This window comes from Phoca vitulina, unplaced genomic scaffold (genome assembly GCF_004348235.1).
Source record: "Phoca vitulina isolate PV1807 unplaced genomic scaffold, GSC_HSeal_1.0 scaffold28, whole genome shotgun sequence".
NCBI classification, from domain to species: Eukaryota; Metazoa; Chordata; class Mammalia; order Carnivora; family Phocidae; genus Phoca; species Phoca vitulina.
The window spans coordinates 23,044,710-23,071,801 of NW_022589731.1; the positions used below are offsets into that span (position 1 = coordinate 23,044,710).

The window sequence follows — 27,092 nt, forward strand, 5'->3', positions numbered from 1 at the left end:
AAATATGTTTTATTGTGTGCACCTGGCTCCATGCCAGACACAACGGGCATCAGAACAGACAGACGGGGCCGCTGCAGGGGATGGCTGCCCTCTCTGGTCTTCCATCCCCACCTCAACCTGGCTAGACAGGGGAGTGGGGAGGACTCGGACAGGTGACCGGATGGCAGGTGCGCTGTCTTCTATTTCAGGGGACACAGAAAGAGGAACAGGACGGAGTGGAACACGGAGATGGAAATGCCCAGCAGGGAGCTGTCTCGGTCTGAAACCAGAGGGGCTGTGGCTTGCATGGACGGCGCGGAAATCGCCGTCTTTTCTGGAGGAGGGTTTGGGTGGTTTGCAGAACAAGCGGCATGCTGGAAAGGAAGGCAGCTGACGGGGCGGTCAGAGAAAGCACAGGTGGGAGCAGATTCGAGAGAGCTCGGAAAGGTAAAAGGAAAACGCGAGAAGCTGGGAGAGCTGTCGCCGTTCACAGACGAGTGGCACCCTGGCCGGCGGCCCCGAGACCCAGTGCCGGATGCCCTCTCAGATGCGAGCAGTCCCAGGTCAGACAGAGGTGCTTGAAGCGGAAAAGACAAGCCGCCAGTCAGTCGTTAAATACAGCGGCCCCTGCACCCTGCCACTGGGGCCACCAGCCTCCTCCAGGTCGCACGTGTATTCCCTTCCGTGGTAGGGACCCCGGGGACGGGGCTGTCCCGTGCAGGGGACCAACAGCCCTCGAGAGTGGACCCAACGTGTCCCCCATGGTAAAGAAACAGCCGATGAGTTTGTTCATCTGCCCATTCATTCATGTTTCCTGAGTGCCCGCCCAGTGTGGGGACCCAGGGACAGAAGTCCCTGCTTTCACATTCTGCCGTGGGACACAGACCCACACAAAGCATTTACAGTGCAGCGTGGGAAGTGCACACATATGGGGCTGACAAGCACGGGCGGGGGTGATAAACGTCACGGCTTCATTTGGCCACGTTAAAGGCCATACTTGGTCCCAACCCCCGCCCCGCACCCGTCCCCAAGCCAAATTTCACATTTTTATCACTTAATGAGACCAGCAGTCCTCTTCATGACCTCCACGTGGCCTTTGTGAATAGACCACTTGGAGACAGAAAATTCTAAGCTTTCTTTCCTTAAACACCCAGATAGCATTATTTACAAAATTCCCTTTTATATTCACCCAAATATTGTACTAGAATATATCACTAAGCTGAACTTATTACTTTTTTTTTCTTTCTCCCCTTTTCAACTTCTTAGCTAAATATCTTCATTGTCCCGACGACTTCTGGTTCTTAATTTCCTGGTGCCCACGTTGTCATTATCCTGTTTGGGAAGAAAAATAGAACTCTTAAGTAAGTGAAAAGAACAATTTTTCGTAACCAACTCTGCAAAAACCCAAATCCTTACTAGGTGTGACACAGGCCTTTAGTTTTAGGAAATTAATTTTAAGGTTGGAAATGAGTTTTGAGCTGTGCCCTGTGAAAGTTGCTTTTGTTCTTTAAAATGTTACTGTAAATTTAAATAGGAAGCTTTGTAACTTATTTTTAAGTTAATACATAATAAAAAAAGAAAGAAAACTTCCACACAAATACACACGCTTTTTCACTAATTAAAAAATACCATCCAAAAAAGTGAATTCAAACGTATAAACAGGACAAGACGTTTGGGGTCTTCTAAGTAATCTCTGTGTATGAAGCGGACAATCTCTCCACGCTCGGTGAGTGTGACCACCGGCTGCACCTGCTCCCGGAGGAGCTAAGAGGAGGCTCATCCTTCTGGACAATCAGATAAAACAAGAGACCACCTGCCTTCTCAGAACCAGTGGGGTGTCCGCTCCTACTTTACACCCTCCCCTGACCCAACAGCCCGTGAGAGGCAGACCCCACCAGGGACCTCACCAAGTGATCTTTAACACGTCACTGAGGGGAGGGGAGGTCAGGAAAACAAAAGGCAAGAATTGAAAAAATCGAAGGCCGAGTTTGAAAGCAAATGACCGGAAATCCTTGAACACTGACTGAAGGTGTCCCCAGCTACGGAGCAGATGGTCATCGCATGACCGAAATATCAGGAAAAGGTCAAGGTGGAGACCCACACGCGGAGGACAAGAGGATGGGCGCTACACGAGCTAATAAAGGGCTGGGTGGAGTACACTCTGTTCTCGCTGACCACAGTCACCTGCTCTGTCCCTGCTCCCTCACGGCTCAAAGGGGGGCAGGGGTGCCCAATGACACCCCGGATGGTGCCATCACCCTCATTCCGGCTCGCAGGAAACAGACCTCCTCTGCCTTTGCAGCTGGCACCGATCCAGACGGTGAAGCAGGAAGGCCGCGTGTGTGGTTAGAGTAGCGGCCCACAGCACCGGCCTCTCGGCTCGAAATGCGCGCTCAGAAATTTATACCAGCCCCAGACAGGGAGCTGCGGAACCCCGTTCTTTCAAACTCACAAAATCACGTATTCCGCAGAAGGACACCGACCGAGTTTAGGCACGCGCTGTGGGTTTAGTCAGATGGCAGACGGCTCACGTGCTGCTAAAGGTGACATTACATGAGCAGGCGTCGCATACCACTCACCGTGGGACACTCTTGGGACTCCTGGGAAAGCCAGGCAGGACTGCCTCTCTGCTTTAGTAAGTTCTGCTGAACTAATGGGGAAACTGAAGACCTTGACCCAGAATTTTCTTACTGGGTGTGTTGCGGGCGGTCAGAAAGTACTGACGGCATGAATTCCTTCTCTTCCTGCATGGTGTCTTCAAAACGTCACTTTTCTACTGGAAGTGGAGACAGATCCAGCTGAACACAGCTACGACAAAATACGTGGTGTGGACTCATGCTTCCTACACCAGTATAACTAGGAGCTGACAGGGCGTTATAGGTCATGCTTTGTTTGCTTCTGCACGTGGGGCAAAAATTATATTGCAATACTCTATGCTCACAAAAAAAAAAAAAGGAAAACAGTAAATTACTTGCCTTTTTTATATTTTCGGCACATCTCTTGGCGCTCCAAGTTACCCTCTGTTGGGGTTCGCTCTCTGAAGCATTTCCTCCAGGAGGGACTGTAATTTTTCTGGATCTCAAACGCATGGGGTCTGAAGGTTGCCTTACTTCTTCCTCCTGCTTCTTCCCACGGACACCCACTCTTTTCTCCCTTTGCTTCTCCTTGGCCACGTCAGGCGAGGGCATCTGACCCAGGCTGGCAGACCTCAGACGCATTCTGCTTTCACGGGCTTTGCCCCCAGATGCCGAATTCTTGGCTTCGTCTTCTGGGCTTTGTAACGTTGTCTCTTGGGACGTCTTCAGGGGCTTCTTGTCACTTCTCTTTGTTTTCGGCTTTTCTGCTGCTGTTATAACAGGCTCGGGTCTTTCCTCTGCTACCTCAGTTTTATTTGGACGTCTAGAGCGCAGGGACATTCCCTAAAAGTGTCAAGACATGCACAACATGCCAGTCATGAGTAACACAATTCTCACAATCCAACATGGAGAGAGAGAGAGGATCAAAGTGAACTTAGGGGCGCCTGGGTGGCTCAGTCGGTTAAGTGGCTGCCTTCAGCTTGGGTCATGATCCCAGGGTCCTGAGATCAAGCCCCATGTCAGGCTCCCGGCTCAGCGGGGAGTCTGCTTCTCCCTCTCCCTCTGCCTGCCTCTCTGCCTACTTGTGCTCTCTATCTCTCTGTCAAAAAAATAAACTCTTTAAAAAAACAAACAAACAAAGTGAACTTAAAAAGAATTCGCTTGAAAAGTTAACAGTTGTTTTCTAAGATGCCAGGAATCACTGTGTTCCAGGGAGAAATCCTCTCTACTGGTAAACCGTGAATAAGGAATTCGGTCTCAATTTCCATCACCATATCTGAGTGTCATATATGTCAAATGGGATTACCACAAGCATTTAGAAGACATTCTAGAAAAACGTCCCCTTTTCAAGCAGTAAATGATTTCCTAATCCTTTCCCAATCATTGCTGGAGCAGGACGGGGGAATCGCAATTTCTGGAACTGAATTTATGAACTTCTCCCCGTGCAGGAGTAACCCCCCCTACCTCACAGGCCGGACAGGTAGGTTGTTCTCAGGACGCAAATCCCCACATGGATTGTCTAACCGTGTAAAGACTGACACAGATACCACTCCCACCCAGTGCTCCTGCTTGTGGGGTCTGGAACACAGGACTGAGCGCCCACCTTTTCTCAGCACCTTTCCCACCTCTGCAGATGAGCGTAACTCAACCAGTTCCTGAGAAACTCTTGTCAAAATTCTTAGTAATTTTGACTAGTTATTTTCCCCAACTTGTCTATTCTCTCTGTAAATCCCCAAAGGATTCTTTACCCTGGTCTGCAGTTATTCAGTGTGGAATGCAGACCCCTTTGGGAAAAGATATTCATATATACCTTCAAGCTATGAACAAACATTAGCCCCCAACAGAGAACCCCATCCAAGATGGCCTATCCACCCAGCATCACCTGATGTGGAGGGGTCGTCCTTCCTGCTTCTCTTCCCCTTGTTTTAATCTCCCTGCTGCTCCTTGGCTGGTCTCCCAGGAGTTCCATCCTTTCTGCCACGACCCTCAGCCTCTTCTTCACTGTCAGGGGTTCAGGTGGGTCACACCCCTCTGTGGGAGCCGTCCTCTTCCTCTTCGGGGGTGGCTTCTCCTCTGCAGCGCCCTGCGCAGGGGTCACGGAGCGCAGCCTCTTCGCTCCTGTTGAACCTTCCCCCGTTCCTCGTTTCCTCTTGGAGGGCAGGGAAACACCGCCTTCATTTCCAGATTCGACGGGCTCTCTGTGGCCCCCCAGGTCTTCCACGGCTCTTACTCTACGGGCCCTGAGGCCTCTTTGCAAAACATTCGTGGGTTTCCTCCTGCCTGGACTTTGCTCTGGAGCGTCCTTAGGGCTACCCGCGGCCTTTCCCGGTTCCTTGCTGTGGTCCTGCACTGGGGACGACTCTTTGAAACTGGCCAGGTCTTCCAGGGGCTGGGCCTTTTCCTTAGGTGCTCTTAGCCGATTTTTCCTGAACATTACATTCTCTGCAGGGCCCAGTGTCTGCTTTGCAGTTTTTTTCAACAATTTGATGTCTTCATCAGCACCTCCTGGTTCTCTGTGTGAGTGTGCGTTTCCCCCACGCATTCGGATGGACTTCCCGAGAGCGGAGGGCTCTTCCTTTACGTCCGCTTGCTGGGGAGGGGTCTTGAGTCGCCTCTTTCTACTTGTTGGCTTGTTGACTGGATCTGCTAGTGGAGATTTGCAGGGGACTTTGGTGGTTTTGTCATCAGCCATAGGGTCCTGGGTGTGGTCTGGGGTTTGGAAGAGCTCTCTGAGGCCAGCCAGGTCTTCTAAGGACTGGACATTTTTCTTGGGTATTCTTGACTGCCTCTTCCTTCCAGTTACATTTTCTGCAGAGTCCAGTGTCTGCTTTGCAGTTTTATTCAACAATTTGATATCTTCATCAGCACTTCCTGATTCTCTGTGTGAGTGTGCGTTTCCTCCCCGTGTTCGGGTGGACTTCCTGAGAGCTGAGGGCTCTTCCTTTATGTCCGCTTGCTGGGGAGAGGTCTTGAGTCGCCTCCTTCTACTTGTTGGCTTGTTGACTGGATCTGCTGCTGGAGATTTGCAGGGGACTGTTGTGGTTTTGTCATCAGTCACTGGGTCCGGCGTATGCTCTGGGGTTTGGAACAGCTCTTTGAGACCAACCAGGTCTTCTAGGGAATGGACCATTTTCTTGGGTGTTCTTGACCGCCTCTTGCTTCCAGTTACCTTTTCTGCAGAATCCAGTTTCTGCTTTGGGGTTTCCTTGAACAATCTGATGGCTGCATCAGCACCCCCTGGTTCTCTGTGTGTGTGTGTGGCTTCCCCTGGCATTTGGATGGGCTCTGTGAGAGGTGAGAGTTCCTTCTCTACGTCTACCTTCCCCAGAGGTATCTTCAGACAGCTCTTCATGTGGGTTGGTGTGTTGACTGTTTCTGCTAGTGGAGATCTGCCAGGCATTATTGCTGTTTTGACAACAGCTGTTGGTTCCTTGGTGTGCTCTGAGGTTTGGAAGAGCTCTTTAAAACCGACCATGTCTTCTAGGAATTGGGCCTTTTCTTTCCCTCTTCTTTTCCGCTTCTTGCTTCCGGCTAGATTTTCTACACAGTCTAGCTTCTTCTCTGGAGTTTCCTTAGACAATTTGATGTCTTCATCACCACCACCTGGTTCTCTGTATGAGAGCATGGTTTTCCTTGGTGTTCGGGTGGGCTTCCCGAGAGCTAAGGGGTCTTCCTCTATGACCACTTTCTGGAGAGGGGTCTTGAGCTGCCTCTTTCTACTTGTTGGTGTGTTGACAGGATCTGCTAGTGGAGATTTGCAGGGGACTTTGGTGGTTTTGTCATCAGCCATTGGTTTATCTGTGTGGTTTGGTGTTTGGAAGAGCTCTCTGAGGCCAGCCAGGTCTTCTAAGGACTGGGCATTTCTCTTGGGTGTTCTTGACCTCCTCTTGCTTCCAGTTACATTTTCTGCAGAGTCCAGTGTCTGCTTTGGAGTTCTGTTAAACAATCTGATGTCTTCATCACCACCTCCTGGTTCTCTGTGTGAGTGTGTGCTTTCCCCTGGAGTTTGGGTGGGCTTCCTGAGATCCTTCTCTAGGTCCACTTTCTGGAGAGGGGTCTTGRGCTGCCTCCTTTTACTTGTTGGTGTGTTGACTGGTTCCGCTAGTGGAGATTTGCAAGGGACTTTGGTGGTTTTGTCATCAGCCATCGGTTTATCTGTGTGGTTTGGTGTTTGGAAGAGCTCTCTGAGGCCAGCCAGGTCTTCTAAGGACAGGACATTTTTCTTAGGTGTTCTTGACCGCCTCTTGCTTCCAGTTACATTTTCTGCAGAGTCCAGTGTCTGCTTTGGAGTTCTGTTAAACAATCTGATGTCTTCATCACTGCCTCCTGGTTCTCTGTGTGAGGGGATGCTTCCCCCCGACATTCGGGTGGACTTCCTGAGAGTTGAGGGCTCTTCGTCTAGGTCCACTTTCTGGGGAGAGGTCTTGAGTTGTACGTTCATCCTGTTTGGCATGCCAACTAGTTCTGGCTTTAAAGATTTCTGGCACTTTTCTGCAGTTTTGTTTCCCACATCCATTGGTTCCTGGGCTTGAGTGGGGGCTTGGGGGAGACCTTGGATGCCCCCCAGGTCTTCCTTGGGTTCTGTGTCCTGCTGTCTCTTGAGGGTGGTCAGGTCTGCTATTTGTTCCCATTTTTGCTCCGAATATCTTCTTGATCTCCTCACAGCTACCATGTTTTCAGAACTGTCTTCTGATTTGATAGCTTTCTCACATGCTTCAAAACAGCTCTCCCGTTCCTCCGTCGCTCCCTCAGGTTTCTGTCCTCGCTGTGGAGTTTTCCTCAGATGTCGCCCTGAAGTGTTCTCAGCAGGGTCTGTGTTTGCTTCTTCGTCCCTGTGCCCTGGACCTGGCATCTGTGTATTTCTGAGCTCTGAGGACCTTCGGAACCTGTTTGCGCTTAACGCCGCCTTCGGAGGCTCTGCCTCCGATCCTGGAGTTTTCTCGATGTTTGCGTTTACTCTAATAGCCGGTCGTCTGAGGGCAGGGCTGGCAGGACTTTGATCGGATGGCTCTTGTGGAGCATTCTGAGTCACGGGGAATTCATTCTCTCCTACAGGAAACAAAAACACACATGAGAGATAGATTCTCTTCCCTGCGTTGTGCCAATTTGGTATTTTACCTTTATGAAATACTGCGGAAGAGTCAATAATTCAGCCCCCTAACCAGCCAGCTAAGCTTATGAAGCTGGCTACTTATGTGGCCGTACATCTTTCTTAAGTATGAACCACACACACTTAGGAATAATGTTATCTGGTGACAGACAGTGGAGTCATACTGAGGTGGTGATTCGGATCTACAGGGATCAGATAAAAGAAAAAAAAATTCCTTAAGAAGGGTCTCCTGAAGGCCATCGCACTGTGTCTCAGGCACCTGAACACGGACATTTTCTTCAAGCATGAGAAGCAAACAGCTGTTTCTGCTGTTGAACCATCCACACTGTAACATGGCTTATGCTCAGTATGCGTGGGGTCCGTACCCCACAGGAAACACCTGCTGCTCAGCAGAGGAGACACTGTGAGTGAAAACTGTTCTCTCTAGGACAGGGGTAACCAGTACTCAGAGAGAGAGCAAGACAGACTCATTTCTCCCATCTGGGGCTCACGCTGCGGCACAGGCCATCCAGAACATCAGCAGCGATAATAGCACAGTGCGCACATTATCTTTCTCTTTGATTATTTACAGTTATTTTGAGTTTGAGAAATTTACCTAACTATGATGAGAGATCATGCCACTTCTCTGCTGGTCAACCTCTTTAAATAAAAAAGGCAGAAGTGTACACAGGTAGTTTGCAATTATTAAACTACTGTATTAAAATTATTAATACAAGTATTAATTACAATTATTAAAAAATGTTATTATAATTATTCCTTTTTATGCCACTCGCTAAATACCAATGTTAGTTCAACTGCTAAAAGGAATTTCCTCTAAACATGACAGAACAGAGAAGCTGCAAATGGTATTTTTTCGGGAGTATCTATTGTAGAGAAATAATACAGCATCTGTTTAAAAAATAATAATACCATCTACAACAACTAGTGAAAACATCAAAGTGCAAGAAAAAAAACAAAAGAAAACATTAAACCAACCAAAATTTTCTGAAGTGCACAGCAGAGGTTTTTCTCCTGAATCAGGTACTTGAAACTTTTTTCCGAGGAAATCCTCTGAATTTGAAAAAGCGTTGGGACATGGGCTCATTATTTGTGACTTCACTTTCGCCGGAGTCTTGAACATTTCAGATAACCCTATGATGTGAGAATATTGGAAAAGCAATTAGCATATTGCTCCTACGTGCCAACAGGCATGCCAGTCCTCAGATACACCAGAGGAAGTGGCAGAGTGAGAACAAGGAATCCCTCCCCAGAATTCTTGGGAGACAGGATCATGTATTAATAATGAACTCATTTTGTTGAAGAGCAGTGAGAAGCTGGAATTGTATCTCTTCTTTGCCTTTCCTCTTGGTGAGAAAATCTAATGAAGGCAGTTGACATCTCAGTCTTGGACCATTGCCCTGATCCTGAGCACTGGCCGGGAGAGAGGCTGGGCCCCCGTGCCTCCCCTCCAGACATGTGGAAACCCAGTGTCCTCATGCTTCCTTGAAAAATCCTAACTTACGTAGACCTGGGTTTTATGTACAAATAAAACGTGCCCAATTTTTAAAAAATGACTGTCCATTGGGCTGCCCATTAATAGTATTGTCAAGTGATAATATCACTATGCTTTCATTTTAACACCAAAAAGTAGTATTGACACAATAGAAGAAAAGAACCATATAGTTCTTTAGATGGAAGTTTTATCTTTCTGAAACACTCACTCACATTTCCTCTTTTCTCATTCCGCCATCAATGGATCAAAATGCTCTGTCTGGCATCTGTTTGTAAAGCCTGTTCTGAGGGCCCTCGAATCAGCCAGTTCACTTAAAAATCTCATCCCTCTGCCCGTGTTCAGGCCTTCCTTAAAATACCCAGGATCCAGTTTTCTGCACAGATTGATGTTTTGTCATGAAAGTTACTCACACCAAGGGGTGGAAGTCGTTTGACTTTCTAGGAAGTTGTGTTGAAGGAAGTTTGGGGAAATCCACTGTCCTGGGTACTGAGTATATAAATATCTATTAATTTTATCTTAAAGAAATATTTTTGAGAATTGGTTTTTAATGCTTCATAACATCGATGTTAGTTACACTCATACATAATTTACAAGGATACACGTATGTGCATATGTCTGCCTATTGGGTGGCATATACCCGAAACTTTTTTCTCATTGAGCATGCTATCAAAACTGGCTACAAAGGTTCTGCATTTTTGTGGTTTGTTTTTTAAAAAGCTGAATGTATTGATCCAACAATGACTGTAATCACAGTGTACCTTATTTGGGTTCTACAGAGCAGTACAACTATCGCATCTTAAAATATGCCAGGAAATAAGAACAAGAATCCATCTAATGGGAGATGGAATCAGGTCTCATCTCCCTCCAGAAATGCTCGAGGCAGAAACCAGTGGTCAAACTGCGTGGCATGAAATCCCAACCCTGGGCTCTTGCCTTGGTTCTAACCTAGGGCAACCACAAGGAAGTCACATCCCACTCTTGCTAATGGAAACACTGGCTCAGCTACTGATGCTTGAGGGAAACCTTCTTACAGGCCTTTGTTTTAAGACAGTTAAGTTTCATGCAAGCGAAGAAAAGCGGGAAGCAGCGAAACATTGCTCAAACCAATGGCTCTAACTTTGCAGACATCGATGAGTAGGGATGCAGGGAAAGGGCAACTTTAAGGGCAAGCCTGCTCCCTTCAGCATAAAGAAGCTTCCAGGTCTCCATACCCGTGCTGCAATTCAAGGTAAAGTTGTGCATTTTCCATTCCTACCTGCTTCCTGCAGGACTCATGATCCCCCTTATTATCGGGGACTTGTTCTTGGTCTCCAATCCAGCCTTCTCTTCCTTGAACCATCACCACCCCAGGAAGTCGACTAAAATGTTTATCCTCCCAAAACCCATTCACAGTAGATACAACTATAGCACCGCCATCCACGTCCTCCCACGAAGGAGGATCAGAAGGCTATCGTTTATAAGACCCAAGCTAGGTTTTTACCTGAAAGATCTTCATTAAAGTCCATTTTTTGGTTGAATACAAAGCTGTTGAGCATTCTGTAGGGCCGAGCAGGCACGTTTACTTTCTCAATGTGAGCTTTCCCTATTACAATGGTACAAGGAGAATTGGCATGGCCTGTGCTAAATTGATTGTGAACATCGCTAACAAGCTTCTGGAAAAAAATATAACAAGATGAACAAAATGTCAAAGAGTAAATGCACAGTCCACGGAATCATACAGAAGAGAATGGGCTCAAAGGGCAACTCCTACCTTTGGAGTATTCATTCTCCTCTGCCTTTTGCTCAGCTGCCTTTGGGGGCCATGTTTAACCACTTTAGCTTGTGTTTGTTTGGCTCCGAGTTTTACGACATCTGCCCACGATTTTGCCACTGTCAGAAGGAGAAGGTGTTGAAATGTTTCCAAACGTGTATTCGTGAGAAAATGAACCTGACGACATTATCTGCCAACACAACACTCACCGATTAAATTGGCTTCAGAAGCACCACTCCTTCTTTTGGAATAAATCCTCTGCAAGATCTCATGTTGGCTTCGATCGATGGAAGTTCTCTTTGAAGGCAAGGTGCCGCTCTTCCTCCCTCCCCTCTTGGGAATGTCTGTGTGAGGAGATTTGGTGCCACTGCAGACTGAGGACACCTTGCATGACCTGCGGCGGGTGTCATTTGCAACTGGAGAAGTTTGCGTCAGATTCCGAGCTGGAGATCCTTTACACTGGTCTTGTGCAGTCACTTCCAAACGGATTTCTGAAGAATCTTCTTTTCTTGATGGTTGAGGGTATTCCTGACGATATTTAAATGTTCATAAGAAACCTTACCACAAATATAACAGCTCTGTAGTGAATGTGAAAACCCTACCCAATTAAGAATTGTTGTTTTAAAGATTTTGTTTATTTACTTGCCAGAGAGAGAGAGCACAAGCAGGGGAGCAGCAGAGGGAGAGGGAGAAGCAGGCTCCCCGCTGAGCAGGGAGCCCAATAAGGGGCTCAATCCCAGGACCCTGAGATCATAACCTGAACAGAAGGCACGTGCTTAACCAACTGAGCCACCCAAGTGTCCCCCCATTAAGGAGTTTAGCTGTTTAAATCTTGAAGCACCAAAACATTTCAACCACTGTCTGTCAAGTATTAGGTAGAAATAGGAGTCTGTTCCCCTCATTTAAGAAAAAAAAAAAATGGGAAAAAAAGAGTGAACAAGTGTTAATTGGGGTATTTTGGGTAGAAAGGCAGAAGGAACCTCCCAAGGAGTGACAAGTGAGCGTGCTCTGATCTGAATTGGAGAAAAACACCATCTGTAGGTGTCTAATCCAGCTTCGGTCTACACAGAAGGAGGGCTGCTCCTTTCTGGGGGCCTGTGTAAAATGGAAAAGGAGCCCGGCATACCTTACACTCCTTTCGGTTTGAAAAGAAATTAAAGACTGCCCAGGCCCTCTGACGAGGATGAGCCATGAGGCCATAACTTTCTAGAGACCTCAAATCAGGTGGACAACACAGCCTAGGGTAGGTGATTAAAAGTTTTAAATAGCTGATGGTCAAAATCATAGGTGTGTTGCCACCCAAGATTTTCCTTTTCACCTAAAAGGAAAAAAAAATCCCTCAGGGTTATGCGTCATGATGTCTCCAGATTCTTTGTAATTGCTTGTGTGTCTTTTTAAAGATTTCGTTTATTTATTTGAGAATGAGAGAGCCAGAGAGCACACAAGTGGGTGGAGGGGCAGAGGGAGAGAGAGAATCTCCAGCAGACGCCCCAGTTGAGCACGGAGCTGGACGCGGGGCTCGATCTCACGACCCTGAGATCGTAACCTGAGCCGAAATCAAGAGTCAGATGCTTAACCGACAGAGCCACCCAGGGGTCCCTTTAATTGCTAGTCTTTACTGAACCCCCCGGCGATCACCTGTGAGTCTGGCTGGCAGGGCGGCCCTGCAGAAGGCAGCCCTGAGGACTCACCTGTACTCAGCTCCTTAGAATCGTGCTTCGAAGCCCAGTGAAGGAGCTCTCCTTCAGATTTTTTTATTTTTACTTTTTTATTAGAAAGAAAAAGGTCTTCATAGTAATTGTGCTGGTGTGGGGAGTGTGAAAGGATGAGGATACAGGCCGCCCAACATACCTTGATGATTTTCTTCAGGACAGGTGGAGTGTGGCTGGCGAGAGATCTTCTCGGTGTTTCTCCTCTCTTAAGAGGTGTATTAGGAGGTAAGTTCTCATCAAATAACTCCGGCTTCAGACGACCACCAAAGGAGACCCGCCTTCTTTTTAGGGGTGTTCCCTCAATCTTATCTAAAATAAGGAATACAAATGTGGAGAGAGAATGAAAGACATACACTTATATAGACTCGTTACACTTGTGAAGACTTAAAGACAAACCACTGGTACCGTCCCCCGAAACCTAACACCATGGCATTTCATCCCCTTGTCCTGCTGAGGACACTGGAGCTGCTTCAGGGGCTCAGGGTAGATCCAGGGACAGGACAAAGATTTTCTACAAAAGGGTGAAAAATCCTGTGTGGACAGAGCTTGATAAAGGGATTGGTCTGGACCTGTGGCTTCCACCTGGGAGGAGGGCAATGACAGAGATGGAAGTTTCTGCAGTGACCCGGGAGGGCATTTTCAAAAGCCACATATGAACTCGGGCCTCAGCCAGACCTACCTAGTGAGAAGTCACGAACCTGACAACTTCTCCAGGTGGTTCGAATCGGCAATTCATGAATCCCAACCCTACCTCACATCCTTGTGAACCAGCACGCAACAGAAATCCCTTGTCTAAGTGGTGCCCCTTCCGGAGACTCATGGGGACATTGTGATGGATGCGTGCGGGTCTCATTTCAGAGAGCCGCGCACCTTGCCCGAGGGCCCCTCTGCAGATCAGAGCCCCGACAGTAAGCCTGCTACTTCAGAACATCCGCAGAGCCCCGAGAAGTGCGGGCGGACGCCCGGGAGGTGCCACGCCTCCTCCAGAGGTCACGGCTCTGCCCCTCGCTGTGTCACCTGAGGCCATCAGCTTCCCTATTTGCAAGAGGGAAATCACGGGAATGCCTGTCCCCTGGGGACTCCCGCTGCCTGCACAGAGGGGTAAAAGTGTGAATGTCTGAAAAACACCTACAACAGCACCTGATGCATAAACCCGTGGGTTAGTCCAGTGTTTTATAAAGAAAACAAAACAAAAAACAAAAACAAAAAAACCGCTAGTAGGAGACCCTGAGAAGAGTAGAAATCCCCGAGAGACGCCCTCTAATATTTAAACATTTCCAAGGGATTGATTTCCCTGGACTTCATTTACGGGAGCAAACTCATGGGCTACAGGGCCTTATGGGTCAGAATTAAAACTTGTGTGAAAAGCCATTATGCTTATTGGGCGTATCTTCCCTCCTATTTTCTCGTAGGGGGAACAGGAGACTCCACCATGGTTTTGGAGCCCCTCACGATCCCTGGCTCCCAGGGGAACCTCCCTGACCACCTGCGCTTCCTCTGGAGCCCCTGGTTACGAGTCTCCGGGACAGGAGGACGGGTCTGTCAGAGCAGACGGCGCACATGGCTGTCAGGAGCACACCGCCGTGCCTCACAGACCGTCTATACCAGGGCCATCCCTGCTGGGGGAAGGAAGGTCTCATGACTTCATATCTGGAAGTCTTTCTAGATATGTGTGAGCCCTGCGGGAGAAAATAAATGCACAGTTAAGTAAACTTACTGATGGAGTCACCAAAGTTGTTGCTGTCAACTGAACTACAACCAGGGAACCCAGAGCTCGAGGGCCCGGCTACGGTGCCCACTTTCTCCGGCTGGTGCACGGAAATGCTTTGAATCTTCCTTTCAACTTGAACGGGCAATGGAGCTAAAACAGTGTGATTCTGAGTTTCCAGTTCTGTGGTAAGAATGTCCACACTGGTAGGAACACTCCCCCTCTTTTTGGAGAAGCATTTTTCTGGTGTAGCTCCAAAATTATCAGCATTTTCGACTCTAGTGGGTGTCTGATTTCTGGTTAAGAAATTCCGAGGAGGAAATGTTTTGTAATCTGTCCCGAAGCCTTCCCTTTGATCCAGATTCACGGACTCACTTCCGCTGGGAACATGCATGTCTTCGCTCCGACGTTTCCGTGAGGCATTGTGTGGGGAATGTTGGACCATGGTCCTGGTTCTTGTCATCTGCTTAGGAGGGATGCTGGGACCCATGGTCTCCTTGGGAGTCTGAAGAGCTTCCTCATCCTTTCTCCTGCCCTCAGTCTGGCTAGTTCCTTGTTCTCCCAAAGCAGGGTCGGCCTTCACTGGGGTGAATCGACCCGACCTGGGTCTGGATTTCAGTGAGACCAGGATTTGTGTCCCGTCTTGTAACCCACCAGAACATTCGTTCTCTGATGCACAATGACTCCATGACCCTGATTTTTTACCGCTCTGTAGAACATTTCCTTTTTCTGATTTCACATCAAACTCTTCTTTCATGGACTCGTAAAGCTTCCTAAAGGGAGACTCATGGTTTTCACTGTTCTCAGGATGCCATGTAGAGGGGAAAGACTTCAGTTCTCCATGACAACTCACTAAGGGTATGCTGGAATCTTCCTTAAAATCCCCGGCTGTAGGATCCATTGCATTTCTGTAGTTCTCTCTAGGAAGTTCTGAGGAACGAACAGCATTAATTGTTTTTCTAGCAGCGTGATCTTTGGGTCCATCCGAGACTCTGCCGGCTGCTTTGCCATTCCTCACGTGTCCCAGAGGACTTCCTGAGATATTTTCTTCACAGAGTTTTGAACGGGCATTGGAATCTTGAACTTTCCCATCTTGGCAATGAGTTATGAAATAAGAAACAGAAAGTTCAAGATTTTCTCAGTGATTAACACCGTGCAGTATTCAAATTTTACAACCATTTCAAGTTGTCTTGTAATCTAGTTTTTCACTTAGCCTACAAATTACTTAATGCCAAAATGCGTAAGAAAAGTATTCTGATACTTGAATTATGATGTAAACAAATAAATCACAGCAGCCTCCTATAACCAATATGAGGGATCACCTGCTATTAGTCTACTCAATTAAACTGACAACTGTGTTCAGTTTATTTATACTTGGACGCTCCAGTAAGCATGGTGCCCCACACCTCTCTTGAGGAAATGTTAACTCGGGGGTCTGCCTATCTCTCGTGTTAAGTAACACAACCTCCTAACCTTTGTGAACTTAGATGTAGAACGCTGGTGTTCTTGTTGTCTCTTCCTTGCCCTAATGCTACACAGAGAGCTGATCTTGCAGGATCCCAGAATAAAACCAAAAAATTACTAACCAGGGTCGGAAGAGAAGCCAGATCTTGAGACCCTATGCAGAGATTCCTGTAAATCGGCAAAATAAAGACAGCTATTTAGGTGCTTGTTCAAATACCAACAGTCATATTTATGAAAATATTCTTGCTATGGATGCTCTTCCTTACCAAACTGTTCTTATAGGAATTTTAGAGACTTTGAGAAATGATCATTTCTCACTCTCAGGGGCACTCAGGGGCAAGTGCTCATAATACAAGTATTTCTTAGCTGATTTTAAAAAATATAATGATAGAATAAGAAACAAACTTGAAGCTCAAAACTGTTTAAATGGAACCTCAGTTGAGTTTTTCTAACTTCCTCAAACTTCTTTCTCATCACCATATGAAAGAACCAAAGCTAAAATTAAACATCACCTATGCTCAGCATCTGTGAACCTACCAAGGGCACAGAATTATTGACTTAATACTTAAGTTTTATCAGAAAGAGGCTGCAGGACCTGTGGATGAGCTGGGGCCCCACTCAGCCCGGGTGCTCGGGTCGGCAGGTGCACCCGAGCCAGGATGTTCAGGCGAAAGCGAAACCAGCACATCACAGGCGTCGCGCCCTCCGAGCGCGGCAATCAGATCCAGTGCTCCTACCTGGCCCCCGACTGCTGCCTTCACAATCTGTCAGAAGATTTTTTAGGGGGCGAGGAACAACCACAGAATAACAATGATGTAAGGTATAAAATTTCAATGTTGCTTCAAAGGAGGAAAAGTATCTCATCTGAATTATTATGGTGGAAAAAATCACAAAATATATCCAAAGGCAAATAATTTAACTTCTCTCTTCAATCAGTTTCAGATTTCTTGGTATCGGACACATTGCTTCTCTAACTCGCCAAGTGAGGGATCAGTTTCTAATTTCCAAAACTTGAAGCTGGGGGGTGCCTGGGTGGCTCAGTCGTTAAGCGTCTGCCTTCGGCTCAGGTCACGATCCCAGGGTCCTGGGATCGAGTCCTGCATCGGGCTCCTTGCTCAGCGGGGAGCCTGCTTCTCCCTCTGCCGCTCCCTGCCACTCTGCCTACTTGTGATTCCTCTCTCTCTCTCTGTGTCAAATAAATAAATAAAATCTTTAAAAAAAAAAGCAGTTGGCCAAGGATCTTATGACTAAACAATAAAAATGAATTAAAATTTAAAACTATGTGCAAAATATAAGCAAGCATATAAGCCCATTTTTTGTACCATTATATTCCATAGGCAAAAAATCACTGTCAACGTGCTATAACACGTTCTCAGTATTCAGTTTCAATACTGACTTTATCACAATCCAGACAACAAACAGTTTCTAGGTCTTCTAACCACTGCTAACCCAAAGTCCAGCCTTTTGCTTGGTTCCCTAATACCTGCCAACAAAGTGGGTAGAGAACCTCAAAATCTAGCTTTCCCCCAAAGCCAATGAGGGGCAAGGTCACCATTAAGGTCATTCCTCTAAAGAGGAAGCAGCACATAGCAGGAGCAGAGATCTTCAGTTGAAGGGCTTCCAGCTAATTTCGGGTGTAGGTACAATATGACTTTTTAAACCAATGAATTGCAACCTAGTCACAAGAGACCAGCTTGGGTAGCTTCCTAAAGGAGACACATCCTCCTGAATCTCTAAGGATGGGCCCAGAATTGCATTCCGATAAAGCCATACTGTTTGGATGGACACAAGTAGTAAGATTCTCTCACAAGACACAGTGCAGTAATGCTCTCCCAGGGGCATGGGTTATCTCTCCATCAAAGTCAGGAAGCATCTCTGGGACTCACAGCTCTGATGTGACCATTTCAGATGCATAAAGATGGAGGAACACAATAACTGGGAGACAACACAAGCCACTCATCTAGTTCCCAGATTTTAAATCTATGTGATGCGCTGTCCTAACCAAAGGTTTAGAAGAAGATCAGATCGTGAGATACTCCAGAAGCCTTCGGGCCAAAGTGTAAGACTGACTTAGTCCTCTCATTATGGGGAAAAAAAAAAAAAAAAAAAAGCATAGTTGTAAGTGATTTCAGTATGTCCAAGTTCAACTTGTTTAAGATCTCAGGTACCTGTCCCTCTCTTACTGTCAAGTCACCCTCCCTTGTGAGACATCATTCATTGACGTGCATATAAATGATTTCATAGTATCGTGCAGAAGAATCAGAGTCCGCAGTTGGATAATCCACCCCCCCATCACCTGTTTGCGCTTTTGTCCTGTGAATTCCGTTGACTCGCTTCTATTCTGATGACTTTCATTTTCATACCTGAAGTGCACAGAAGGACAGACACACATTCAGATTCCAGCTCTGCAACTGATGGGAAAGCCTCCTTATCTCATTAATGTCCAAGGAGCAAGGAACAAACGTCAAGTTTTATTCAAGAGATTCACCTTATTCATGGAAATAAAGGTAGAGTTAGAAAAGATTTTACAGTAAAAACTTGGATAGGTTGCCTCAAATTTCTTTGGCAACACTGTTATCAGAGGTGGGGACCCAGATTAGTTTCTGAACGCTGATAAGCTGTGTGATTTCAACAATATCTGAGTACCTCTGTGAAAACCTGCCTATGAGAGCCGATCAGATTCGCACTGGTTTATATCCGTGGAGATCATCTGAGGGCTTGAAAGTTCACCCGGGAAGCCGAGGCCTGAGTCACTTGGTGATGTTACCTACTGCAAGGTCACCAGAGCCACCTGTAACTTAGGATCACTGTGACCTCCTGTGTCCTGCCTTCCCCATCTGTATCCGAACAAAGACTGGCACATTCTTGAAGATGTAGACAGATTTAACAACACAACACTGTCCTTCTACCAGACCCTGGGCGTAATTCACAGAACCACCTGCTATGGGCATCCTGAACTTGGCCTCCGTGAGGTGGCCTGATCCGAAACAGCCGGGTGTCTGGACTTATTTCTCCCGATCGCAGAATTCACGGTCAAGTTCTTCTTCCTAAGAACGCTTTCCCCATTCTTGTGTTGGAGGTATTTAATTATCTCAATTAATCTCAATCTGAATAGCATCTCTTTCGGGGGAAGAAGTTCTGGTCTCCACTCCACATCAAATGCTTCCTACCTAGAAGTCTATTCAATAAGCATACCCTTTAGGGCGCCTGGGTGGCTCAGTTGGTTAAGCAACTGCCTTCAGCTCAGGTCATGATCCTGGAGTCCCAGGATCGAGTCCCGCATCGGACTCCCTGCTCAGCAGGGAGTCTGCTTCTCCCTCTGACCCTCCCCCCTCTCATGCTCTCTCTCTATATCATTCTCTCCCTCAAATAAATAAAATCTTTAAAATAAATAAATAAATAAATAAATAAGCGTACCCTTTAAAAAGGAAGGCAAATTCACAAGCCCAGTGAAAAAGATGACCAATTGAACCCATAGGAAATATGTGTTTAATGCGAATGGAGGCAGTAATGAGGTCGGTGTTTTATTGGACAACATGGATGACCAACGTGACCCTACTGTGAGCTGCCTAAAAGAGACACGAGGCACAATCAAAAGAGCCTACAGGATGAACGTGGCAGGATGGGAGAGGACACGACAAGCCAACAGCAACCAGAAGAGAGCTGGAGGGGGCGTACGCTAACATCAGACAAGAGAGATTTCAAGATAAAAATTGCACACGAAGACCAAGCATATTTTATAACGATAAAAGGATTGAACTATCCAGAAGATAAACCGATTGTAAAGAAAAGTGCACCTAACAGCTGCTTCCAAGAGACAATCTGAGTCTTAAGGATTATCAAAAGTTGAAAGCAATGTGCCAGAAAATATGATAGTATGCAATCACTGATTAAAAAAAAAAAAAGCATCACGAAAGGTACAGAATATCTCAGAAAGATAAGCGACAGAGCTTCACCCACCAGGACAGAATTTTAAATTTCAACACATAGTATGGCCTCGACAGATCGACAGCAGAAACAGAAGAGCTAAAAAAACAGAAAGGAAGAAAGAATCCTCAGTGTGATTTCAACCTACGCACATGAGTAAGAATCAAGGGCTAAGTTACTGTGATTCTAGAGCCAGGGATTTGAATCTAACGGATGGTCGTGGACAGAACGCTCCCCACCCCGCTCCACCCCAACGCCGGGAGCTGTAGAACGCACATGTTTTTGGAACACACAGGAGAGATTAGTAAAAAATCAACCACATCTGGTCATAAAGCAAGCCCTCGACTCACTTCAAAACCTGGAAATTTCCCAAACGTCTGTCCACAATGAATAAATTGTGTATAATTGGGTATATAACTGGGATATTATTTCAATGACATATTTAGGCAGTGAGAAAGAACAAACTGGGACGTCCATGCTCTGGCTCTCACAAGCATGGGAGCAGGACTCAGCTACAAGCACATACTTCATTGTTTCAAATTTATGGAGTTTATTAATAAAGACAGACAAAACCAGAGCGGTTAGAGATGCATGCTTAGGTAGCAAAACTCCAAAGACTTTATGTCATCAGAAAAGCCACTCTGGTGGTTTACTTGGTGAGGGAAAGAAGCAGTGATTAGAAGAACTATTCAGAAGGTTCTGGAAATATTCTGTTTACAGCTCGGGTGGTGTATTAGTTTGCTAGGGCTGCCATCCAAAATGCCATGCGCAGGTGACTTCCACACAGAAGTGTATTTCCTCACAGTTGTGGAGGCTGGAAGTCTGAGATCAAGGTGTTGGCGGGACTGTTTTCTCCTGAGGCCTCTGTCCTGGGCTGGCCAGGGCCGCCCCTGCTGCCTTCACGTGGCCATCCCTCTGAGCACCTGCTTCCCTTCTTCTGTGTCCTCATCTCTTCTTCTTACAAGGACACCAGTCAGATTGATTAGGACCCACCCTAATGGCCCCGTTTTAACTCAATCATCTTTTTAAAGACCCTGTCTCCAAATACAGTCATATTCTGGCTTTCCAGGGGTTAAAACTTCACTATATGAATTTTAGAAGGGACACAATTCAGTCCATAACAAATGCTGATCACCCGGGTGCTCACGTCAAGATAAGCTGAGCTGGACATCTTGTCTTGTGTCTATTCCCCAAGAGCGTCTTTTTAAAATGAAACAGAAACTGAAAAATGCATGCGGCTTCACCACACCCACAACAAAAATAAGACCCCGTGAGGCTCCGGTCACCCTTCTTTGGCCCAGCTCCATGCGCTCGGATCCTTGAATGTAGTCACACAAGCCCCATGTGTCATCCCACCTAAACGCTCGTGACCTCAGATTGAGAACCAGGGGTGAGAGTGGCCGCCTCAAATGCTCCGACGTCATCCGCAGCACAGAAAAGTCACAGACGTCTGCCAGGCTGGTTTTGGTGCATCAGTGTCGAGAATGACTAGTTTTTACTTTTCACCCACCTGAAAGAACGATCGACAATAGTGATCACATCTCCGTGCTTTAGCCGTACAGGGTCCGCGATGACGGATCCGTTCACTTGTGTCGGATTGGTGGAACTGAAATTAAACAACACTGCCTACAAAGTAGGAGAAAGGGGAAAATAGGTAATTGATGAATGGGTAAAAAGTGAAATGAACAGTTAAAAAACAAAACAAAACAAAACACAACAGATTTCAAACACCCACTTACCTCCTGCCCACTGATCTCAATTTTGCAATGCTGTTTTGACACGACAGGGAGCTGGAGCCGAATGTCACATTCGATACCCCTTCAATGAAAGAAATTAAGAGTTTTAGGCTGCCACAATTTTTTCTAGAAATTCCACGAATGCTTCAAAATACAACAGCATTTGACCAAATGTTTGATCCATAAATGAAACGACAGAAAGTGATCATCAGTTGGGCGATGTGATGATCTGTGCATTCGGCAAACAATTTTGACAAGTATTGTATAAGCAACTATTTTAAATCTTTAAGACTTTGGGTACTTGAAAACAATTATAAGGAAAATATTAGAATACAAAACTGGATTGCCTTTACTGAAATACCTATGCTTTTAAGACCCAAATAAGGGAGTAGTTCCTATCAGTTTGGAGAACTGTAACGATTTCTGATACTCTGTGCCTTTTTTCTAGAAAGAAAGGTTTATGTGTGTTTGTTTGCAATGTTATGTATGTTTCAAGGTTTCATCATCACTACATGTGCTGTATTTTATACTAACACCTGTCTCTTCACATATAAAAAGACAATCACATCAGCACCTACATCACGGGGTTGTTCAAGCAATGAATGAATTATACATTTCTGCCATTTGCCTGGCACATAGTCAATGCTATTTACTCATGAGCTTTTCATTGTTTTAAAACTACACTGTATTAATGGACGGATTCACAAGTCTATTATTAAAAATACGAATGCGAGCAACAAATAAGCATTATTAGATTCAACTTCACTTTCCACACAAAGAACATCAGAAGGAAGCACCATTAGGGAGCATTTCCAAACCCACGTGCACACTAATCCAAATGGTCCTTAGTAAGTTTCCTTGGGTCTCTGGGGTTCCCTTTACTGTAAGTTTGAACAGTTATATACTCTCCTTTCTGTTCTCAACACAGTATTCTGGAGCTGGGACTACCTCTTTCTAGAACGCATATAAAAGATACAGTGGTATAAAATAATTGCAGAGCTGGAAGTGGACTCCCAAGGGCTGATAGACTTGGATTGTGAGTGTCAGTGTGCGCTCAGTTTCTTGTCCCTGCATAGTTGTACGGTGTCCTTGGCCTTCGTGGAAAGATGTGGTTTAGTGGTTTCGGCTTAATGTGGCAAATAGGTTGTAAAGGACAAAGCAGCACATCAGTAGCTGTGGATAGAGCAGTGCTAGCTGTCTGTCCATATAAAGAGAGAAATGGGCTCAGCCACAGAGGTTTAAAGTATCTGCTTGCCCCATATATTAACACTAACCGGGGCTCAGATACACAGTTGTATTTTATGTTTCATGGTCTCCTAGCCTTTCCAGCCCAAGCACTTTTGGACAAAACTTGCTCCTTGTTTGAGGTTTCGTTGTCGGGTTTCTGTGTTTGTTTTTGTGGGTGTTTGGCTCATTCCATCCGTGAGCTTTGCAGGCAGCCAGACGTGATGCAGAACTTAGGTTCTAAGGTGTTTCTGGTAGGGGGGTCATTGGTTGGCAGGAGTAAGTCATGCTTTTTCTCTAAAGGGGGATGAGGGTGGTAATCCACGAGACGAGCTGAAGTGTAGTTGTTAGAAGAATTTTGCGACTGGAAATTTTAGCTTTGAGTTTTGTTGCTCTAGTTCCTAAGATAACTTGGAGATGCTGCTCATTTGTCCAGGGACCCCTCTGACTCCTGGGATCCCACCCATTCTTTCACTTTAAGAAAAAACAAGTAATTGTTGCAGAGGTCTCTGTATTCTGCAGCTGCCCTTTTGTAAGTACTTTTCCCAAATAAAACCATTAAAAAAAAAAAAAAGAGTATCTCTTCCTACATATGTCATATGACCAAACACTTTTGAATGGGTTCTAAATGATAAAACCCCACATAAAAAGATATTTAATCACTGCTGTAGAATAATGAGAATTACTGACATTTAACACCAAAATGTTTATTCTTTTTCCTTTGAAGAGAAAAGAAGGTATGGGAAGTGAACAGCCACTTTAAACTAAAGAAGAGAATTTGATTTTTAGATAACAGACTATTACAGCGAGAGAGAGAGAGAGAGAGAGACAGAGATTATCTCATTAGATCTGAGAATTTGTGTGGCTGCAAATTGCTAACTAGAATCCCTATGGATCAGTGGTTCTTAACCTCAGCACCACTGACATTCTTTACAGTAGGGGCTGTTCTCTACATTGTAGGCTCCTTAGCAGCATCCCTGACCTCTTTCATTGATGCCGCTGGTTTGAGCCTCCCACACTGTGACATAGAAAAATGTCTCCAGACCTTGCCAGATGTCTCCTGCAGGGCAAAAGAACCCACGGCTGAGAACCACTGCTATTTATGACTCCACGTTCAGCCCATGCATCTGCTAGACACAGAGCGCCAGCTATCGATCACCTCTCTCTCGCCAAACCCCTACCAGGCACTGCGTACATCATTATGAACCAGACAGTCCCTGTCCTTACACAGTTTAGTAATAGGAGACACAACCAGGGACTCATCACCCTGCATGGTGTTAGGAAAGACCGGAGCAGTGTTCACCTAAGGGTTCTCTTTAGGTAACACTCAAACGGATATCTGAAAGTTGGAAAGGAAGCACTCACATAGGAAGATAGAGAGAACATTCCAGTCATAAAAGTTTAAACTGGGCAAAAGCATCAAGATGAGCAAGAGCTCGGAACGTCTGAGGTGAGGTAGAACATGGTAAGGATGGGGTGGGTAGGACAGGATGGGGTATGGGTAGAAGGTGGTCGGGGGTCCCACCTCACAGGGTTCCACAGAGAGGGTGACTTATCACTTTATAAGAAATCCCATGTTACAAACCCGGAGCAGTGTGCCTGTTACACTGGGACCATAGTTATTTACCACCAACACAAGCCGGCAAAAAGAAAGAAGTTCTCAAAACACTAGCAGGACTTCTCCTATTTTCATTTTTCCAAAAAACCAACAAGCCAAATACAGAGCCTCCTCCCCTCATTTGCTCAGTAGTGTCCCCCCCACAGCCAAGGCAAGCCAAGTTTGGAGGGATTTCAGATGAACATACTGGTCATCTAAATAATGCCTGAAGTGAATCAGGTTTTGAGAATAATCTACATTTTTCTCAATTTAAAGATTTTATCAAGTCAATTTTAAAATGTGTTTGATTAAAAACAATACTTAACGGTATAAACATTGTTTTCAAAAATCGATTTCCTAATAAACAACTACGTTACATTGACAATAGGTAGGAAAGTCCCCTGCAGATTTGGGGGCAGGAACCACTCCTAGGGCATTTCCAGTCTGTTAATCTATGATTAGGATATTAATGTCTTTTAAACTAAATTGTCCACCCCTGTGCAGGGCTCACCTTCCAAACAAGCAGGTGCTGAGGCTCAGTGGAAAGTGGGGGCCGTCCACCCCACTTCTTTTGATGGTAACAAGGCGTCCTGTAGGACCCATTTTCTAAGCAAGATGTTGAGTATAATCCTTATAGGAAGGTCAGGCATCAGAAGGTTTGCTGAAGCAAACTTACTGCAGGAACATGCCACTGAATAAAACAAAAACAAAACACACGAGGTGGGGGGTGGGTGTTATTCTAAAAGCAAAGAGATTGGAAGTCACTTGTAAGTGACCAAATGGGCTCACATGTACAATTCGTCATGCTCCTGCCACCTTGACCTACACCTTACTTGACCCCTGGGGAGCCCCAGCCAGGTCCCGGCCTGCACTCCAGGGCGCCCCCCAATACCCAGTGCCCTCAAAGACCCGCGGCCAGGACGCAGTCCATCAAGGTCTAGGCTCCTGGGAGTTCCCACCGAGACCCCCTGGCCAGAGCCCCGGTCGCGCTGCAGGCGCTGGTTCCAGCAGAGCAGAGGGGTCCCCAAGGCCCGGGCCCCCAGGCACACCGGCCGCCCCCGCCCCCCGAGGTCCCCCGACAGTGGCTCACCCAGGACCAGTTGCCCGCACCGCCACCAGTGGGTCCACCGCTCTGCCAGATGCAACCCAAGTCCTCACCTGGAAAAGCCAGAGACTCGCCCACTTGCGTCCGCCGCCCGCCCCTTGCTCCAGGGACGGGGACTGCCCGCGGCCAGCTCCGCCGCAGCCCTCACTGCCCCCCGCCGTCGCCCTCGCCGGCGACCAGGTAGCCCAGCCCCGCTGCGCCCGGGAGGTGCCCGGCGTTAGCTGCTCCGCGCGTAAAGCCGCCGCCGCGCCCTCCCGATTCAAATGAAAACAACGATTCGAATTTGGCGCTAAGCGCTGCGATTGGACGCGGCGGCGCGACGGCAGACCAATGGGCATGGGCGAGGGCGGGGCGGGGCGGGGCCAGAGGGGAGGGCGCGGGCTCCGCGGGGCAGGGAGTGCGGGCTGGCGGGCGCCCGGTGCACCTGCGGAGGGCAGAGGGCTCTCACCAGGGACAGAGTGAAAAAGGCGGAAATGGAACACGGTCTTACTGCCAGGAAACCTCTCTTGCCTCCTTTTCTTTAAGGACAAACACAACTGCACACAATATGTTACTCATTGCTGGCAGGTTTAAAAATTTTAAAAACTTCCCATATCTTCTCAAAGACAACCAATTATTATGAACAATTTCTTGTGTCTTTTCCCAGTTATACATGTTATTAGTCCCCTTCAAGAACACAGTAAAAAGATCATAATATGCACATTGTTCTATACTTCCTGTTTTCTGCTTTATTAATTCTGTGGATATTAATATTGAGTACATCTTCCCCTTTTACTTTCTTTTTGATGGCTGCAGAGTATTTGCCTTCAGAAACCATAATTTCCTTAATCACTACTATTGCTATTCATTTAGGTTTACAGCGTTTTCCCATTAGAAAAAAAAATCTCTAATTAAAAAAGCTTGTGCAATACAAAATGGATGGCTTCTAAAATAACCACAGGATTCCTTTCTAGAGTCACCTAACTGGTGGTGGGGGGGGGGGTGAGGGAGCTCCTGTGGACAAACGTGGTGTGAATTGAATAGAGCCAGAACATGCTGATGCCCATCCTGCACATCACCCCCCCTCCACCAGCTTACTCTACAACCCATGGAGCTTGGCTTTCCTTGGTCAGGAGCTGCCTTTTTCACAGCACGGACTGGGGACCCCTGAGGACGTCTGAGATCCTTGCAGGGGGTCCATGAGGTCAAAACCATGTTTGTAATAACACCAGACTTTCTTTGTCCTTTTTACCCTTGTTTTCTCAGGGAGGTGGAGTTTCCTGAATGCAGAAGCAGATGTGAGAAACCAGCTGTCTTACTATGTCAGGTATTACAGATTTTTGCAAAAACCGAAAATACTACTGTTCGTCTCAGTAATTTAAAAAAGTAGATGTATTTCATAAAAAAATATGTTTTTATGTTAATATGAAATGGGTTCATCATTGCTTTAAAATGAATTGACAAATGAAGTTTGAATGTTTCTGCTCCTGAGTGGTAACTCAGAGATAGAGCACCTTCAGGAATATGGAAAAGCTCCTAGAGATGAAATGTGAATGCAAAGGACCTCCAACTCCTAATTGTCTGTGACAAGGCTGATGTAGGTAATTTAAATGTGTGGATGCTATTAACCTTCTTTAGGGGATTAGTTTCCATTTTCTCCCCCTTTACACCACTGCAGAAAGCGCGTCTCGGAACAACCTCGTAAAATGCTACTTTTGTCACTCTAATTACTG

General features: G+C 46.3%; 1 protein-coding gene across 2 annotated transcripts; it reads right to left on the bottom strand.

The window, feature by feature from the left end:
- Positions 1-25,470, bottom strand: MKI67 (marker of proliferation Ki-67). Of its 2 annotated transcripts, XM_032423458.1 has the most exons (15): positions 25,434-25,470; positions 24,787-24,966; positions 21,458-21,536; positions 21,229-21,344; positions 18,088-18,154; positions 15,914-15,959; positions 14,337-15,419; positions 12,759-12,928; positions 11,117-11,435; positions 10,908-11,026; positions 10,638-10,809; positions 8,641-8,796; positions 4,438-7,604; positions 2,955-3,398; positions 1-1,311 (listed from the first exon to the last, which is right to left on the bottom strand). In XM_032423458.1, the coding sequence occupies exons 2-15, from the start codon at positions 24,876-24,878 to the stop codon at positions 1,246-1,248; spliced, it is 6,096 nt and encodes a 2,031-aa protein (XP_032279349.1). In that variant the 5' UTR covers positions 24,879-24,966; positions 25,434-25,470; the 3' UTR covers positions 1-1,245. The 2 variants fall into 2 exon arrangements, with proteins under 2 accessions (XP_032279349.1, XP_032279350.1); XM_032423459.1 differs by lacking the exon at positions 14,337-15,419.
- Between the last annotated feature and the right edge of the window lie 1,622 nt (positions 25,471-27,092).